General features: G+C 45.3%; 1 protein-coding gene across 1 annotated transcript in view; it reads right to left on the bottom strand.

Moving 5' to 3' along the window:
• Nucleotides 1–16,809, bottom strand: part of CALB2 (calbindin 2) — a 30,660-nt gene extending 13,851 nt beyond the window's left edge. The window contains exons 1-2 of the mRNA XM_007526658.3: nt 16,649–16,809; nt 2,857–2,933 (exon numbers count right to left, since the gene is read on the bottom strand). Of these exons, the coding sequence (XP_007526720.1) occupies nt 2,857–2,933; nt 16,649–16,742 (171 nt within the window). The 5' untranslated portion in view covers nt 16,743–16,809. The remainder of the gene's footprint in view (nt 1–2,856; nt 2,934–16,648) is intronic.
• Nucleotides 16,810–20,062: the final 3,253 nt, after the last annotated feature.

The raw sequence follows: 20,062 nt of genomic DNA, 5'->3' as shown, positions 1-20,062 counted from the left end.
CATGAAGTGTTTCACATTCCTTGGCTTCCCACATAAAGCCAGAATCAGTTTTGAAGCCCAGGCTTTATTACCTTAGTAATGGGGTGGGGGGATTCATGGGGAAAATGTTGATAAACAAACCCTTAGGTCACCTCTAGCCCCTTAATCCCATGGCTCTGAACTTTCCCTCATTGGGACACTCAGCTGAGCTTTGAACCAGGAGCTCCTAAGTGGATTCACCTCCCACATTACTTCCTGGAGACTTGCAGATAAGCAGTTAATTGCCAATACCAAGGGTGAGTAGAGAGACACCCTTTCCCACCCCCTCCCGCACCCCCACTTCTACCTCCTGCCCCAAAACTGCCCTGCGGGAGCTGAGGGAGGGAATGGTAAATGACTCTGTATATTCAAGAACCAGACAGGGAGATGATAATAAGAGTAGCTCCAATTGCCTTAGCGCATTTATTTTTCAGATGCCTCCCTCCACGTCCCCCACGGTCCCCCCTTGCAATAGTGAATTCAGTAGTGCCCAGTTGGCACTGGGGGAAATAGTGTCCCTGCTACTGAGAGGCTGGGACATGATCTGGAGTCACTTCAAGTAGGCTAAGAAGGGCATTCTGCCCCCCAGCGATGAGGCCAGCCAATACCATCTGCTTTGGATACTGGTTTGGAGCAATCCTCGGTTTTCCTCTAAGTCCTTGCTGTATTTGTTGTCCAGAACAGTGGGGACCATTCTGCACATCCCCACAGGGGACATTTGGCAACATCTGGAGATACTTTATTGCCATAATTCACAGGGGACACTACTGGCATCTCAAGGGAGGAGATTCAGGGACACTGAGAGTCATGCTGCAGGGCACAGGACCACCCCCAGGATGAAGAGTAACACAGATCCAGATGCTTCAGTGCTGAGATGAGAGACTTGGGTTCAGATGAAGGACACTCAACACTCCTGGGGATCCAGTCTCGAGCAGTGACCCCTTTGAGCAATTGAGATAGATTGTAGACTCTTCCTTAGGGGAGAAATAGTTTTTTCTTTTTAAAATTTATTTTCCCTTTTGTTGCCCTTGTTTAACATTGTTGTGGTTATTGATGTTGTTGTTGTTGGATAGGACAGAGAGAAATGGAGAGAGGTGGGGAAGACAGAGGGGGGAGAGAAAGACAGACACCTGCAGACCTGATTCACCACCTGTGAAGCGACTCCCCTGCAGGTGGGGAGCCGGGGGCTTGAACCAGGATACTTATGCAGGTCCTTGCGCTTTGTGCCACATGCGCTTAACCTGCTGCACCACTGCCCCACTCCCGGAAAAATAGTTTTTATACCCACATACACTGACCCAAAGCTTTGTAGGTTTGGGGGAATCAGCAATACTTAGTACAAAAGATAAGAGTAGCTCCAATTACCTTAGCTTATTGATTTTTCAGATGCCTCCCTCCACGTTCCCCACTGCCCCCCTTGCAATCCCTTCATTGACCCCTTAATCCCAGACATCCAAGAATATCCAGGTAAAACACTTTTTATAATAATTTCTCTCCTCCCCTCTTTTTTTTTTTTTTTTTTTTTTTTACCACAGCACTGATCAACTCTGGCTTATGGTGGTGTGGGGGATTGAACCTGAGACTTTGGAACCTCAGGCATGACAGTCTGTTTGCATAACCATTATGCTATTTACCCCTGTCCCTTCTTCTTCTTCTTCTTTTTTTTATATAGAGATAAAGAAGTAAAAACTCAGAGGGAGGGAGGGAGGGAGGGAGGGAGGGAGAGAGAGAGAGAGAGAGAGAGACTACAGCACTAAAGATTCCTTCAGTGTAGTGGCGCCAGGCTTGAACCTGGGTTTTACACGTAACAAAGCAGCATGCTGTCTGAGTGAGCTATTTCACCAACTCTAGGCATAATCTCATTTTTTTAAACCAGAGTTTAACAAACAGTCTCAGCTCTGACTATTGATAGTGTCAGGGATCAAACCTCTTGCATGAAAATTCTATATGCCATCACTGTACTGTCTCCCCAGCCCTGGAGTATCCTAAATTTAAAAATCCTTACTAGGAGGCCAGGTATTGGTGCATCTCATTGAGTGCACATATTACCATACTCAAGGACCCAGGTTCAAGCCCCTGGTCCATACCTGCAGGGGAGAAGCTTCATGAGTGGTAAAGCAGGTCTGCAAGTGTCTCTCTTCTTCTCTATCTCCCCCTCCCCTCATAATTTATCTGTGTCCTATTTAACAAAAAGCAAAAAACTAAAAAAAAAAACAAAACGGTCACTAGGAGTGGTGAGCAGGCACCAAGCCCCAGCAGAAACCCTAGTGACAATGAAAAGAAAAAAAAAAAAAGGAAGAAAAGGCCCTTAGTTCACTAGGTGGAATGTAGAATGCCCACCTTACGCTGCTCAAGGCCCCAGATTCAAATCCTGGCATCAAATGGGAAACCTATGGTACCAGGGGGAACTTTAAGCATAGTAGAATAGTGCTGTGGTAGCTTTCTTCTCTCTTGCTGAAATAAAGAGAATAAGAAAGTTGTCCTGGGCGGTGGAATCATGCACATATGAGGCCCCAGCAGGAGGTGGTGCTGTGGTTGAGTGAATGTTGTGCTTGAGTGAATGCATATGGCACCACAGATCAATGGGAGAGAGACCAGAATAAAGAACATCATAAGAAACAGTGAAGCAGTGCTTTGGCCCCTCCCTCCCCCCTCCCCTCTTGGTCTCTCTCTCTTGCTAGAAACTAATAACCTTATACACGAAAGAAAAACTAAGTATGAAGGTAAGGGGTTGAATCAGTCCAGCTGATAGAATATATAACTTGAGATAAGATTCCAAGCCACGGTTGGGATGACAGGAATTCCCACACAGTGGGAGAGGGAGGGGTGTGAGCTTACCATGCCAGAGCCTTTTCTTGCTTTCTCCAGCTCTTGGAAAAAGTTTTCTAGCTCTTTACCTTCAATATAGCCATTTCCTGTGAAGATGGGGTGGGGGTGGGGAGAAAAACAATTAGCTTCAGAATAAAATAGTAAGACTTGATGGGGAAGGTGTGACAATGTGTGTGTGTGTGTGTGTGTGTGTGTGTAGGGTGTCTCATCAAGAACTTGCCCCTGGCTGGTGCAGCTGGGAAGTGAGTTCTGCAGATTGCAAGACTTCAGATGCAAGATGAATAACCATGTGTCTTTGGAAATATGTGTTCAGTAGCCAAAGCATACTGGAAGCAACAGAAGCTGGGCCCATCTGATAGGAGACAGGAGTGTCCCTAGTCATGGGACAAGCAGCAAATCTGATGGAGGCCAGGAGGTCATCAGCATGAAGGTCTTTTTTTATTTTTAATTATTATTCTATTTATTTGAGACAGCCAGAAATCAAGGGAAGGGGTGAGATAGAAGGGAAGAAAGACAGAAAGACACCTGCATCACTGCTTCACCACTTGTAAATATTTCCCCCTGCAGGTGGGGACTGGGGACTCAAACCTGGGTCTTTGCACATTGTAACATGTGTGCTCAACCAGGTGCACCACTACCTGGCCCCATCAGCATGGAGGCTTGTTAGCAGATAGCAGACTGATCCAGGGTGAAGGGGTAGAACTTGGGTCTTTGGGGTGAGGAGGTTGAAGAGACACTTTCCAAGTCTACATCCACCTGCAAGTCCAGAATGTGGTCTCATTTGCAAATAGGGTCTTGGCAAATGTAATTAGTAAAGGTGAAATCATACTAGTGAAGACCTTGAATCAAATGATTGGTGTCTTTCTAAGAAGGTTGTGCTAAGACACAGCAGACTATAGCAATACTTCTCCATGCTAGGGAGTGCTGTGGGCTACTGTCAACTACAGAAGTGGAGAAGTGCATGGAATAGATGGTCCTTCAGATTCTTCAGAGGGGAGTGACCTGCTGACACCTGATGTTGGATTCTGGCCCCAAAAGTGATAGAATACATTTCTGTTGTTTTAAATCAACCAGTTGACAATGGTTGGTTACAATAGCTCTAGGAAGCTAACAGAGAGGAAAGAGGCAAGGTGTCTGTCTTCTGGGATTGGAGACACAAGAGAAAAGGGGTCACAGAGAGCATGTAGATGGGAGGTAACCCACTATCATCCAAGCAACAGACAGAGGACTCTTGGATTCGTGAAGCCATATTCAAACCCAGACTCTGCTGTACTTAAGGTACATGACTTTGGGAAAGTTATTTAAAATCTGTAATATCTGAAAAATGGGCTATCATAATTAGGGTTTATATATGGAATGTCTGACACCAGGCTACTGCAAGCACACTATGAATCTGAAGTCAGTGGCTAAAACCTGTGTATAAGGTGGGAATGAATCTGGGTACAAAGCAGCTCTCAGGACCAGGTCCCAAGGTCAGTGTCTGACCTGTAAGATAACATGAATAGTGAGAGGGCCTATAGGTTCTCAACTCTTGAATCCAGGTAACCTAGAGACCACGGCTAAGGTCACTGGTCTCCGCTGTGATGGAGAGGAGGCATTTGTGGGAGGGAAATCAGACAGCCCTTAGGCAGTGCTTCCCAGACTGCTGAGAATGGGAATTTTCTGGGATTTGAATATATATATGGAGCTGGCAAAAACTGGATAGTGTGATGCTTTGCTATGTGCTTAACTCAGGTTTGACTCCTGCCCCTACTATACCGGAGGAAGCTTTGGCATTGTGGTCGGTCTCTCTCTCTCTCTCTCTCTCTCTCTCTGTCTGTCTGTCTTTCTGTCTGGAAAGAAAGTCATCCTGGAGCAGTGAAGCCCTGATAATGACGATTAAGAGAAAGAGAGAGAGAGAGAGAGAGAGAGAGAGAGAGAGAGAGAGAGAGGTATGGATGGTGCTGGGGAAACAACATAGGTTATGCAAAAACCTTTAATGCTTGGCACTCTAAAGTCCCAGATCCTCATCCTCTGCCTCTCCAAATAAATCAATAAACAGGGAGGCAGCATAATGGTTATGCAAAAAGACTTTCATTCTTGAGAACCAGTAGTCCCAGGTTCAATCCCCAGCACCAATATAAGCCAGAGCTGAGTAGTGCTCTTATAAATAAATAAATATTAAAAAGCATAGGTGCCTGGTTCTCAATTCCCAGTTGTTCCAAGAATTTTTTTTTTTAATTTAAAAGTAGAGTGCTGCTCATCTTTGGTTTATAGGGGTTAAACCTAGGATGCCAGTGCCTCAGGTATGGAAATCTGTTACATAAACTGCTCTGCTCTCCCTGGCCCCATGATTTTTTCCCTTAAGTTTCACAGGTGATTTTCATATGCAGAAAGATTTGGAAACCTCCTATCTAAAATTGAATTTGATCTGAAGTTGTTCAGCTAGATTCCCACAGAGAATATTCAGCTTGAATAGGTAGTGGTGGTAGTTTAAGGGCAGAGGGAGTTAAAAACTAAACACAGGAAATAATAATAAAAGATTCATTTACCCTTGGAGGGAAGTATAGAGGGAGACAGAGGGTATTTGAGCACAGCAATGGGATACATATATATATATATATATATATATATATATATATTTAAAATAACTATCAATTTATTTTACTGTTAGAGATGAAAGGATGGAGAGAGAAAGACACTAAAGCACTTCTCAGCTCTGGTTTATGGTGGTGTTTGGGATTGAACTTGGGACCTCAGAGCCTCAGGCATGAAAGTCTTGTTGTCTTCCCAACCTCTGTCCCCATCTAGTACTCTCTGAGAATTTAGATTCCCAATCAGTGACCTTTAGAGGTGCCCTCTAGTAGAGTAGGAACTACACTGCATATTGTGTGGGGGACAAAATGAGGTGAATGATAGGTTTTGGTATGCAGGGAAAAGAATTTATTATGGCATATGGAGGAAGGAAACTTGAATTCTTTCCACCTCTTTTGTTAAAGTGGTCATCTTTCTTCTAGGATGTTCTGAAAAGCTTCTTGGGAGAAGCTTGAGAGCAGCTTCTTGGAATTTGAAGAGTGTGTGCTTACCACCTGGAAAGCCAGCTGGAGAGGGGGTGGAAGAGAGGGAGGAAGAGAAAGGGAGACCTCCGGAGGCAAAAAGGGAGTGGTCTAATTGATGATGCCTCTGAGTTGGAGGAATGAGCTGTGTTTCTCTCCCTGGCCACTTCCTGCAGTGATCTGGCTACTTGTTCCATTTCAGAGGTAGAATACTGAGCTTGGCTCTGGGCTCAGGTGCAGTTTTTAGAAGCCTGAGGCTGGGGATGGAGATGGAGGTGGAGGTGGTGGTTGAACCTGGCACTGTGAAAACAAAGTGGGCTTTGATGAAGCAGAGACCTCAGAGATGGTTCCTGTACCAGCTGAGTATTGAGAGAGTGAATGTCTGTTTTTTGAATTGGGAAGTGGCTGCAATGAGTTTGGAGGGCAGCTGACTAGACCAGCTTTGCACTCCCCCTCACACACCAAAATGAGGCATACTTGTCATTGACAGAAAAGGCTTTTGCTTAAAAAAAAAATTTTTTTTTGTCCAGTACTCTAGCCACTGTGCTACTTCTTGGGGGCTACAGAAATCATCATTCTTACTCTTGGTCCTTATAAGATCTGAGCAGTTCCTTGCCGAAAACTGAACTATTTAGTTTACAGTTTCAGCACTATTTGCTTAGATCATTGGTACTCAGTCTGGTCTGTATGTTAGACTCAATTGAAAGGTTCTTTACAACACCTCTGTCTGGTTCTCCATCCCGCAGGGCTTCTACTTTAATTGGTGAGGGGGGACACTTTCTGGGCAAGTTGTCATAGCTCTCCAGGTGGTTCTTTTGTTGTTGTTGTTATTAATATTATTTTTCATTGCCACCAGGGTTACCCCTGGGGCTTGATGCCTGTATTACAAATCCATTGCTGCTGATGGGCATTATTCTCCTAAATTTTTTTTTTTTTGATAGAAACAGAGAAATTGAGAGGGAACAGGAGATAGACACAGAATCACTGCTTGTAAAGTTTTCCCACGATAGTTGGGGACTTGGGGCTTGAACTTGGATCCTTGTGCATGGTGGATTACATGTGCACTCAGCTGGCTGCACCATTACTCACAGTCTATGTAATTTTTTTGACATTTTATTTATTTTCTTTGTAATGAGAGAGAAAGAGAGAAGAGAGAGAGAGGAGAGAGGGAGAGAGAGACAGAGAGAGAGAGAGAGCGAGTGAGAGAGAGAGGGGGGGGTAAAGAACATTCTTCAGCTCTGACTTATGGTGGAGCTGGTGATTGAACCTGGGCCTTCAGAGCCTCAGGCATAAAAAGTCTTTTGTATAACCATTATGCTGTCTCTTTTGCCCCTCTATAGGTAATTCTAATGTGTATTTGGAGTTAACAACTGCTTTAGACTTGGGGAAATGCAGAATTGTACCCTTCTGAAAAAACATCCTACAAATCAACATTTCTTTAAACAATTGACACTGGAATTGGAAAAAAAATATTTGGGGAAAAAATAAAAGAACTGCTTTAACAAATTTTAAGATGTGTGAGCATTGCCTAGAGGAGTGTATTACACTTGGGAGACTAATTTCATAGATCTGGAGTTTCAGGACATGCTGTTCAAAGTGACATGTATTGCACAGTAGCACGGAATTACCAGGAGCCTGTTAGAAACGTGAACTCCCTCTGGTGGGGGGAATTGTGTGGAGTTGCACCCCTCTTCTCCTATGGTTTTTGTCAGTATTTCCTTTTTTTTATAAATAAAAATAAAAAAATAAAAAGAAATATGAACTCCCAGGTCTTACCCCACATTGGCTGAACCAGCATTTGTATCTGAACAATGTCAGGCTATAAATATTTAAGAATTGAATGTTTCCTAGAGAAGAAATGCGGAGGTGTTTAGATTCAGATGAATGAATATTGGAATGAAGGAATTAAGGATTAACACCCAATCCTAAGAATTATAAACCTTTGTCCATTTTGATTTTCAGTCAGAAGTTTCCAGGAGTTGGAGTTGGGGGATAGAGGAACTCAGGTGAGTTTTAGGGTGGTGAAACTATTATGTATGATATTATCAAGGTGGGTACATGATATTAAGCATTTGCCAAGATCACAAAGCTGTAGTGTATGAAAAATGAGCTCCAATGTCAATGATGAAATTTAAGATAAATTTAGTTAAGAAGAATGTGTCAACAGTGGTTCACCAACTGCAATTCAAAAAAGGAAATAAAACAAAACCAAACCAAAGATGTTATAACGAATGCAGAAAGTTAACAATAGGGGAAACCAAGTCAGGAGACAATGTATAGGGCATTTCTAAATTTTCAATAAATATAAGCCTTTCTGAAAAGTGAAGGCTATTTTTTTTTTCTTGCCCCAGAGCACTGCTCAGTTCTAGGTTATGGTAGTGATAGGGACTGAACCTGGGACCTTTGGTGACTCAGGCATGAAAGGTTCTTTGCATAACCATCATGCTCTCTCCCCAGCCATATTCATTTTTATTTTTAATTTAAAGTTGATTAAAAATAAAGTCCAGAAGTGGCTTAAAGACAGTAAGCTTAAATCTAGTAAGGTTAGTGTCTTAATACTTTTTATTAATTAATTTATTAGAACAGAAAGAAATTGAGAGGGGAATAGGAGATAGAGAGGGAGAGAGACATCTGTAGCACTCCTTCCCCACACATGAAGCCTCACTCCCCCCCCCCCCCAGACTAGGGGCTTGAACCCACATCCTCATGCATGACAATGTGCACCACCACCCCCCCCAGATTAGTGCCTTTTTAGAAAGACTGTACCTTTGATTTTAGACATTGAAAGTTGAGATTGGAGGTGGGGGGGCTGGCCTGAACCCCCATACGGCTATCATCAGTAGCACCTGGGAACTTGATAGAAATGTAAATTTTCAGGCACCACCACTGAATCAGAATCTGAGGAAGCAAGGCTTCCCAACCTATGTGTTAACAAGTTTCCTACGCACCTGAGCTTCTGTGCTATGCTGGTGCAATCCTCACCAGTCTGTGCTCCATTAGGATGTAGGGTTTAGACAAAAATCGAGGGAATATAGTTTCAGATGTCCTCACTGAGTTGAATAAGAAAGTGTTCATGGAACTAGGCCACTTGGCTTGCTCAGTCTGAGAATTCCAGTTTCTGGAAAGGAAGAACTACCCCTGGCCCTGACCCTCCCCCCTCCCCTCCCCCCCCACAGCTGAGCATATTCTGGGAACTGGCATTACCCTTTGGGACCAGAAACTGGCTTCCCCAGTTCCTGCCCCCATATTCATGCTCACTTTGTCTGGTGCACATACTCTTCACAAGTCTTCTCTCTCCCCCCAGCTAGTCTTCTGGGCTTTGCCAGGCAAACAGATGGACATTATGGACACAGTCTTAGAGAACAGTAATGTGAGGGGCTTGCAGAGAACTGTACGAGCCTGGCTTTCTGCTATTCATCTCAGGGACAATTGTCTTCATCTGTATTTGTCTTGGCTCCTTTCTCTCTCTCTCTCTCTCTCTCACACACACACACACACACACACACACACACACACACACACACACACACACACACACACTGCTTCTCCCAGTGGCTCCTGAGAACAAAACTAAAAACCTGGTGGGAACAGCTTGGATGTTGAGACACCCAATTATCAGTCATGTCTCTGGGCTGATTTACTTCTAGAATCCCCCCAAACCTGTGGACATCTGGCAGTCCAGAGCTGGGCCAGTTCCTGGGCACAGGGGAAGCCAAAAAGATGGGGCAGATTGGGCGAGAGAGGAGGGAGACAGCAGTGAGCCCAAGAGGAGAGGGAGATAGAGGGAGAGCCAAAGCCATAGGCCCCAGATGGGACAGCTGGGCAGAGGAGGGTGCATGATGTAATCTGGCCAGGGTGGCCAGATATGGAGAGATGCTGTTCTTGGAGAGCCTTGCACCTGCTCTATTAATTCTGCTTCCCTGGGTACTGGCAGAGATTTCCCTGTGGGGTCTCCTTAGCCCTGGAAACCTCCCCCAGGGGCTCAGCTAGTAAAACCACCCAAGTCTGGTAGGGGATAAACAAGTCAGGTGTGGCAGGGAAGCTGGATGGCTGGGCTGATGGCTGTTTGTGAAAATGTTTCCCAGCTGCATCTCCCCCACCCCCACCCCCCACCCCAGGAGAGTCCCAGGTCTTCTCAGACACAGCTGCCTCGCTGTGGCTGGTGCAATCACACTCCAAGAGGCAGGAGGGTGAGAAAAGACATCTTATGGAGGGCACACAGCACGGAGCTGGTGGCCATGGACATCTCCCACCAAAGGGGGTACTTAAGCAGGCGGGAGAAGAGGGTATAGAAAGGGCGAGATGGGGGCTTATTCCTAGAATTTGTTCCAGGAGGGTCAAAAAGGATGCTTCCAATGAGTCAGAAATCCTGGCATCATATACAAATGAAACACACCAACCCTCCAAAGGTTTGGGGACAGCACTGATCTAATAAAAACAAAGAGATACTTTAAATATATAAAGAAGTAGGGCCCATGCAGTGGTGTATCTGCTTGAGTGCACATGTTACCATGTTCGAGGACCCAGGTTCAAGCCCCTGGTTCAAGCCCACCTGCAGGGGGAAACTTCTTGAATGGTAAAGCAGTCCCCTTCTCTCTCTCTCTCTTTCTCTCTCTCTCTCTCTCTCTCTCTCTCTCTCTCTCCCCTCTCAATTTCTCTTTGTCCTATCAAAGAAAAAAGAAAAAAGGCAAAAATGGTTACAGGGAGTGATGGATTCATTGTGCAGACACCAAGCTCAGTGCTATCTCTGGTGGCAATAAAAAATAAAATAAAATAAAATCTTCCCACAGACAACCTTGATCTTGTTTCCTGGTATCAGGCCCCTCTGACCACAATGAATCACGGAACAATCACTTTTATAAATACTATACTTACCTTATGAATAGTGCAGTTACATTGCATTTTGAAGTTTGGATATTTATGTAAATATTTATGTATATGTATCTATTATAATACTATATACCAAATGTTTTATATTATTATTTTTATATTTTAATTTGTTGTTAATTATTTATTTATTGGATAGAGACAGCTTAAAATTTAGAGGGGAGGGGGTAGTAGAGAGTGAGAGAGACAGAGAGACACCTGCAACCCTGCTTTACCACTCGTGAAGCTTTCTCCCTGCAGGTGGGGACCAGAGGCTTGAATGTGGGTCCTTGTGCACTGTAACATGTGCACTCAACCAGGTGTACCACTGACTGGCCCCTATAACAAATATTTTGTAACACCTCTGGGTATGCCTTTTTGTTAATGTTCCAAAAGTTCCCCTTTAAGTATTCCAGTACAAACCAACCATCCCTTTCTTCACCTCCAGGAGGCACTGTTAAGCTTTCCTTTCCTGCCTTCACCAGACACACCAAGTTAGCAGTTCCAGCAGATCTGGGAAAGCCTGCAGGGCCGGCCACTCCAGGTCTGGCAGGGGTCCTCTGTGGTGAGTGGAAGACACATCTGTTGTTAACCTCAGGTGTAGGAGGACATAGCAGGGAGGACAGGGCTGGGTCTTAGTCATGTGTGGTCCTGCCTTTTACTATTTTCAAAGTCCCTGAGGCCTAAATAGATTAGGGACAAGACTTGATCCATTTGAGTTCTGAGAGTCCTTGTGTCACCAGGATCATCAAGAAAAAGACACAAGACCAGAAGAATTAGAGCAAATTCTCATGCTAGGGAGAAGTGAATCTAGGGCTGGCAAAATAGCTCACTTGGATCATATGCTGCTTTGCCATGTGTATAACTAGGTCTGAGCCTGGCTCCCATTGCATGACAGAAGCTTTGGCACTGTGGTTTGTTTGTTTGTTTGTTCATTTGTTCGTTCCTTCATTTCTTCCTTTCTCCTCCCTCCCTTCCTTCTTTCCTACCTACCTACCTTTTTTCCTTTTTTATATAGGAGAGAGAAAGGAAGAGAGAAAGAGGAAAGAGAGAGAGAAATGTGGTGGGAGCCCGCTGTAAGTGGAGGCTGGGAGCTTGAATCTGGGTCCTTGTGCATGGTAGCATGTGCTCTCAGCTAAATGCACCAGTACCAGGCCCATGCATTTCAATTTCAAGTTTGCTTTCAACTGACACATAGTATATTAGAAAATGAAGCATCATCTTCCCTCTTACCTGTCAAAACCCAAAGTTTACCCAACTGCAGCAAAAAAAGGAAAGAAGTGGCCAGTTATTCACAACAGCCTTTGAGAGCATTAATAATTTATTCTTTAGCTACTGCATTTACTTATTTTACAAGAGAATTCAAGAAAGAAAGGAAGATCAGTGCACCACTGACCTCTGGTGCACTGAAAATGATGAGTTCCAGAGATTGAACCTAAGGCCTCTGGAGCTCCAGGCATGTACATTCTGTGCTCTAATGTTGAGTTATCTCCCTAGGACCTCTTTATTTGCTTAGGAGACAACAGATTGTGCTTTCCTGTACAGAGTTTACCATAAAATACTAGAAGCTGGAGGCAAAGGAAAAATCAAGCTTTTCTTATGTGCCTGCAAAGAAATGTGATTATGTGATTCCTGGTGAGCATAAAATTCTTGAAAATGGTGATATATATATATTTTTTTTACTCTCTTTTTGCTATTTGGTGGTAGAGGACATAGAGTAGACAAAATTTTGGTATTTGGCTCAGAATCTGAATAGATTATGTGGTAAAATGGAAAGACCAGATATGTGCTAGAAGATTTACATATAGTTTGAAGATGTGTGGCCAGATAAGAATATGTGTATGTGTGTGTGTGTGTGTGTGTGTGTGTGTGTGTGTGTGTGTGTGATAAGAAATATCAGATTATTTTTTGTCTGTTCATTTTATTTCCAGGCAAATATGGAGACACACACAGATTTTTTTTTTAATTCTACAGAACTTACATCAGATACTAGATCCTGAAATCTAGATTATTTACCTTGAAAAAAAAAAGAAGGGCCGTCACTTTCTCCAATATATGTGCAAATACAACAGATTTGCCAGTCAGTAATTTTATCTCTGACAGCAAAATTTCCCTTTGGCTAATTCATTATGTAGTGATAATGTTGCTTGTAAAGAATGTACTGCAGAACTACCTGGAGCCGTGTCTTGCAGATTCTCAGTCTGATTTGGGCTTTTCTACTTGGCCCCAAGAGTGTCTACTGACCTTGGGGAGAGAACTCATCTCCTTACACTTTCAGTGATTTCCAAAGCAGGTAGCAAAGGCTCAGACCACAACTTGGGCTCCTCAAGGACCTCCCACTGGTTATCAGCTCAAGTCAGTGGGGTCAGAACCACACAGAGAGGCAGCTGTGAGCAAAGAGCCTAGATCCCTTGGACCCTGCAGCTGGCAGAGTGAGACAGCTCCTGATAAGTAAGTGGCTGGGAAACAGCAGAATGGTGGCCCTCAGATGCCAGTGCACCTGGTAGAGTGCATACATTACCATGCACACTGACCTAGGTTCAAGCTCCTGGTCTTCACCTGCAGGAGGCAAGCTTCACAAATGGTGAAGCACTGCTGAAGGTTCTCTCTCTCTCTCTCTCCCTCTCCTTTCCCTCTCAATTTCTATCTCCATGCAATTAAAAGAAATTGTAGCCCTCAACATGGGAGGCTACAGAGAGGTCACACAGGGCCTAGGGGTACTATATGCTTCACCTCCCTCCCAGCTCATAGAGTGGGCATCTCCTTGCTGCTGCCTCTGAGAGATCATCTTTGACCCCAAATGGGGGCCCTTGGTTGGCCAGCAAGGATGAGTCTGGTGGCACTACAGGGACCAGGACATAGGTTTCCTGGGTCCTCTCAGCCTCCAGCTTTATGGTGCAATCTTGTGAAAAGAACACTGGTTCTTTTGAGTCCTGACTTTCTCATCCCTAAAAACCAGTGCCTTCCTTATTTTACTGCAAGACTTATAATAATTTTGAAAATAATTTTAGTCTTTGGGCAAAGGTATGGGGATGGTGATTCATCCTCCTATCTAGGAATGGGTTGGGAGAGGGTCAGAAATCCTACCCTGTTCCACTGTCCTTAGGATGCAGTTGCTCCTGTGGTCACAGGTCTCTGTTTACTACAGAGCCTGGGAGTGGGGGTGAGTATTCTCTCTTCCCGCAGCTCTGGTTAATTGGGCTCCAGGAGTTCACTCCAGGGACCCAGTGAGCTACAAAGGTGCATTCTCCCAGAGCTCTTTAAAGTTTTGAGTGGCAGGAGGCCTCTCAGAGTTGGACAGAAACTCCCAGATGCAAAAAGAAGCCCTAGAGAATAAGAAGGGGGATATAGAGAGACTGTGGGTGGGGTAGCATGGTGCTGTGGGCATGACACAGCCTTTGGGGGTTCAGAAAGGGAAAGGTGGGGATGGAGGAAGTTTCACATGAAATCACAGAGATAGGTGATCCACTGCCCAATTCTGGATCCAGTCCTCATTTTCCTAGATCACATTGTGCCTTTGCTGGCACTTTAAGCCCCTTCACATTTTCTCTCTATTAGACCCTTGCCTCCTCCTTGGGACTTCTGTAGGGAGGTGACAGAGGAGCTAGGGGAAGTCTGAGGTACAGTGTGGCTTTGGAGATCTTTAGACTCCCAGACCTAGTTCTAGCTTATTTTTGCTTCAAGCCAAAGACCACTTTCTGGGATTAAAGAAATAACCCGTCATCTCTTGGTCATAGTCTTTTCTATAGGAAACTGGGAAGGAGCCTTGGACTTTTTTTAAATTTGTTTTTATTATTAGACAGAGACAGAGAAATTGAGAGGGAAGGAGAGATAAATAGGGAAAGAGACAGAGAGACACCTGCAGCCCTGATTCATCACTTGTGAAGCTTTTCATCTGCAGGTGGGTATCAGGGACTTGAACCCTTGTGCACTGTAATGTGAGCACTCAACCAGATGTGCCAATGCCTGGCTCCTGCCCCAGACTTTTCATTGTGAAAAGTCCCCTCTTTCGACCTAAGCAGGTGTCTAGAAACCTTAGTAGGAAATTAGAACCACTCAGGAAAACTGTTCTAGAAGTTACTCTGGGGGTGGTGGTGGTCTGTTTTTTTATGTGTATAAGGAAAACCACAATATGCCCAGCAGCCTCACAGTGTGGGACTCATGAAAGGTGCAAAAGTCTCAGATAAGTGTAAGGATCCATACAATTATCTAGATCTTGATTGGTCATTCCTGCTAGAACCAGGAAAGCAAGGCTGCAGAGTCTTCTGTTTATAGCTGACTCATCTGGCAGGAGACTGGAGGTATAACCTTGGCCACTTGGTAACTTTCCTTGAACTGTGCAAGTCTATGGAGCAGATAAACTGGCAGGAGCATCCTTAGGTAATGTGCATATCAGTGGAATACAGAGAGGCTGCGGTCTCCTTACAACCCTTGCACCAAGAGAGATTTATGGCACTGAGCAGGAGATTGGGACTACAACCCCTTCTTCACCCAATTTCACACAGATTCAATAAACTACCCACTGCCCTCAATCCCATACACTAATCTGGGTTCTAACCTGGGTACCACAGTCCTTTGCTACCTGCAACTCTCCAATTCCAAGGGATCTAAACTTCATTTATTAGGTTCTCCAGGTGTTAACTGCTGTCTCCTCCAGCACCAGAGAAGGCACAGGACCCCAGATTACTTACCTTCAGCCCTGCTGGTGTCAGAAAGGGAGGAGGGGAGAACTGATAAACCACTATGCTACAGGACACTCCCCTGGACCCCATCCCCCCCTTTCAGTCTTGGGGGTAAACAGCAAGCACCACCGTGCTGTGCTGCCATGGGCCTGAGCTGCCAGCCCACTTTGGATGCCCAGCCCAACATACAAATATCAAACCACTTATTATTATTGGAATGGTTGAGAATAAGTATCTAACCATATCAGAAGTTTCTCAAGGAGGGGTGTGTGTGTGTGTGTGTGTGTGTGTGTGTGTGTGCGTGTGCATGTGTGTGTTGTGAGTTAGGGGTGGTGGTGGTTCCTTTATGTCTGCCTCAGACCACCAGAGACTCAGGGCCATCTCTAAAGGTCATTCAGTGCAGTTCTAACTTTTGAGGTGAATTAGGCTTAACACTACACAGAGCAGAGGGCTGGCCACCGAAGTATTTATGGTTGTGCCTCCCTCACCCTGAGATGGTGTCACCCCAAACACCCAGGATTACCACCATGGGGGTTATGTCAGGTTGCACCCCAACCCCACTCCCACACACCCACAGCTAATGTGAATGAAATCTGCATGCTCAGGGGAGTGTGTGTGTGGTGGAGGGGAAGTGGAAATGAGCAGGAGGGCAGGGGTACTCTGAGCCCCTCCAGATGCTATTTTCCACTCCCCACTCCTGCTCCCAGCCAACTGGTGTGTGTGTGTGTGTGTGTGTGTGTGTGTGTATGTGCAGGAGCTCCCTTTTCCAATACCCCAATGTGTTCCAACTCCAGGGCAGTGATCTATGATATTCAACATAGGGGAACTTGGGGGAGAAAACTCAGTGGGTTTCTGAGACCTGTGGCTGCATCAGCTGAAAGGCAGGAATTTGCCCTGGAGACAAAGGTGGGGAAGAAAGCAGGACAGGGATGCGGTGCCTAGTCAGCGCAGGCCTTGTCTTTGAGAAAGCACCAGCTTGCCTGGAATGAGGGGGCTACAAATGATGGTGGGTTATCTGCTGCAAATTTCAGGGAAGAAAAGTTACTGACAGGTGTCACCAAAGCAGCTAGCTGTCTCCCAAGCTATAGACCCTGGGCTCTGCAGGCTCTGCAGCCAAAGCATTCCGGGGGAGTGAACACAGAGCGTGCCCCTTCCCACCCTCTGCGAGACCCTGGGGAGAGAATGGGCAAGGACACAGAAGTTGGGAGATGTACTGACCGTCTGCATCAAAGTGCTTCCAGATTTCCAGGAACTGGCTTGCTGTCAGCTCAGCCAAGTGCAGGTAAGGGGGCTGTTGCTGCGGGCCAGCCATGGCGAGCGGCAAGAAGACTTCAGGCGGCACAGCTCAGTCCCCACGCGCGGGCTCTGCTGCTCCCGGACTGTGCGGGTCTTGAGCGCCACTCTGCTTTTATAGTGGGCGGAGGCTGCGCCTGCGCCTTTTAGCCAGCAGAGGGCGCGCGCGCTCAGAGAATCGGCGGGCCGCGGAGGGGCGGCGGCCGCCCCTGACTGAGCTCTGCTAAGGGTCCAGGCCAGGTGCTGAGACCACGCGATTTGAGATACCTGTGGCTCCTTAGTGCAAAAGCTAGAGACGCTGCCCTTACCTTCCCTCTCTCGCTAACCACCAGATACACTGGCTTTCAGTGAAGATAAGAGCAGATGAAACGACAACATCCACCAATAGTAATAATAATAGAAGTTTGACAAGTATTTATTGATAGCTCCTGGGCTTTGGGTTTCACTAGCCCCTTCTCATGTTGGCTGTCGACAGACCCTCCTATGGCAGGAAAAGGAAGGGACCACTTTTCTTTTTCTTTCAATATTTTTTAATTTATTGAGTGATCGAGGGTGTGGACGAGAGCCAGAGCATCACTTAGACACATGCCATGCCGGGAATCAAACTGGGGCCTCAAGCTTATGAATCCCATGTTTTATCCACTGTGCCACTTCATGGGCTTCCAGGGACCACATTTTTGTTTGAGAGGACTGTTGAAATGAGTTAATGATTTTCTTAGCAAATAAGGAGACAAAGGAAAACATGAACCCAGTTCTGTTTTTCACAGCCTCTTAGTTCGTTCTTGGGTCTAGTTTTGGGAAGAAGCCAGGCATCTCAAGAGGCTCTGGAACCAGGGGCACCCATGTTGGATGCAGAAAGATTGGAGGAGGGACTTCTTTTGTGCCCTGGGGTTTGTATCTGGCCTCCACCCTTGGTCCCTGCCTCACCAGTACCTGAACTGGTGCTGAGTGTGTGTGTGTGTGTGTGTGTGTGTGTGTGTGTGTGTGTGTGTGTGTATGGATGTCCAGGGAGGAAGAGAACTAGATCCTTTTGTACTGGATCCACCCCACCCATACCCCCAAGAATACTGCATTGGGGACTGAACCTGGGACTTTGGAGTCTCAGGCATGAGAGTCTTAACTATTATGCTATCTCTCCCTGGGACTGAATCTTAACCACACCCTCCTTGGTATATGCATGGGAATATGCCTGGCTCAGTGGGCCAAGAAGGTTCTGCTCTGACTTGAGGCTGCTGATCACTGGTCCTCCAGATAGTGAAAGCAGCTACTGAGAACCATACTAACCACAGACAAGACTCGCTCAGCCATCAACTGAGCTCCTTCCCCTTTCTCTCCAGTGTCTTGAATCCTACTGTGTGTGTGTGTGTCTAGGGACTGCTCTGGCTCTATACCTGTTACCCCCTGGGTGACAGCTAAGTCCCTCCCAGCTCCCCCACCCCACTGAGTGACTGAGAAATGAATTGATGTTCATTAACATGTGCTAATGAATGTGAGCTGAGCAGCCTTCTAAAGGGAGAGCAAAAGGGAAGGAGGTGAGAATCTAAAGAAGGTCGCCAAGGAAAGAGGAAAGCTGGTGGTAGTGGGGGTGGTGGTGGTGGTGGTTGGGGTATGTATTCTTTAAAGGAACACATTCAGAGTGTGCTTGAAATGGACTTCCAACCAGTAGTTTCACCAGCCCCCTCCACCCCTGCCCACCCAGCAAATGTATTTTGAATTGCAAGAACAGACAAGTATATAGAAGTCACAGAATACCAGCTTTCAGACCTGTGCACAATCCCCATTATTATTATTTTTTTTTCCTATCAAACGAGAGGCCTAGGCTGAGTTCACCAAAGTGTCTGGGTCTGTGTTGTGTGTGCTTCTTCAGGAAAGCAGGACAGTCAGGTGGAACTAAGAGCACACACTCTAGAATATTGCTGTTTGGATTGGATACCAGAAAAAAACTTAAAAATATATTATTAGTGGGAGCTGGGTGGTAGTGCACCAGGTTAAGCACACATAGTGTGAAGCACAAGGATTTCAGTTCAAGCCCTTGGCTCCCCATCTGCCCAGGGATTGCTTCGCATGTGTCTATCTTTCTCTCTCCTACTCTGTCTTCTCCTCCTCTCTCAATTTTTTTCTGTCCTATCCAACAACAATGGAAAAAAGATGGCGGCCAGGAGCAGTGGATTCATAGTGCAGGCACCGAGCCCCAGTGATAAGTCTGGAGGCAAATAGATACATATCATAATGGCTTACAATATTATAAGATTACAAGGGTAAAACTCCACACTGTGCCCACTACCAGAGTCCAGAATGAGCTTTGCGACCTTGGGGGAAATGCTACAACTTCTCTGAGTCTTCATTTTTCTTTTCTGTAAAATAGGAATGTGGGAATTTAGATCTTCAGAATTGTTTTGAGGATTAAATGACATTTAAATGACTGGTGTTAAAGTGCTCTTATTTGACTTCAAGCTACTGACTTTTTTTTTTGCCTCTAAGGCTATTGCTGGGGCTTGGTGCCAGCACTATGAATCCCCTGCTCCTGGTGGCCATCTTTTTTCCATTGTTGTTGTTGCTGCTGCTGCTGAGATAAAAGATAATTATTGTTTGCTTTGTAGGACTTTCTTTCTTTCTTTCTTTCTTTCTTTCTCTCTTTCTTTCTTTTAACCAGAGCACTGCTCAACTCTTCAACTCTGGCTTATGGTAATGCAGGGAATTGAACCTAGGACTTTGGAGCCTCAGGAATTAGAGTCTCTTTGCATAAGCATTATGCTATCTACCCCCAAACTTTGTAGAATTTAAAAAAAATAAATAAAAGTCATTGTAACCTCCCGTCATGTATATACTGAGTATAAAATCTCTATCTCAGGATCCAATTTTTGGACCAGTTAGTTCCCTCAGAGAAACCATGTTTTGAGTCCCTTCAGGGTTTAGGTTCTCAGTCTGATTTTTACATAGACTCACCTAAAATTTAAGACAGTCTTTTTCAGTGACACCATCATGACACCAGTGACTCCTGCAACAATTTATTTGGCAAGGACTTTGGCTAGCACCTGCACCCTAATAAGTATCTCCCAGAGGAGCAAACCAACTCCAGAAAGTGGTGAAATCTTTGTGAAGGCCTTTTATAATATTCTATGTATTTCTTCTTTTTCTTGTTTTAATGCAGGTAGGTTTGAACTCTACCCCATGATACCTCCTTGGCTCTCACTAACTCTTAATCACTGGTCACGCAGCTCCTACAGACAGGATCAGCCCCTTTCAGCCTACACTAGTTCTGTGGGCTCCTCTGTTTACTAACTGCTCCTTCCCCTCCCCTGGCCCAGATCTGTGGGCTAAGAGAGAGTTCAGCACCCC

Source organism: Erinaceus europaeus, chromosome 2 (assembly GCF_950295315.1).
Source record: "Erinaceus europaeus chromosome 2, mEriEur2.1, whole genome shotgun sequence".
In the NCBI taxonomy this organism is placed as follows: Eukaryota; Metazoa; Chordata; class Mammalia; order Eulipotyphla; family Erinaceidae; genus Erinaceus; species Erinaceus europaeus.
This window is presented reverse-complemented; position numbering and strand designations above follow the sequence as displayed.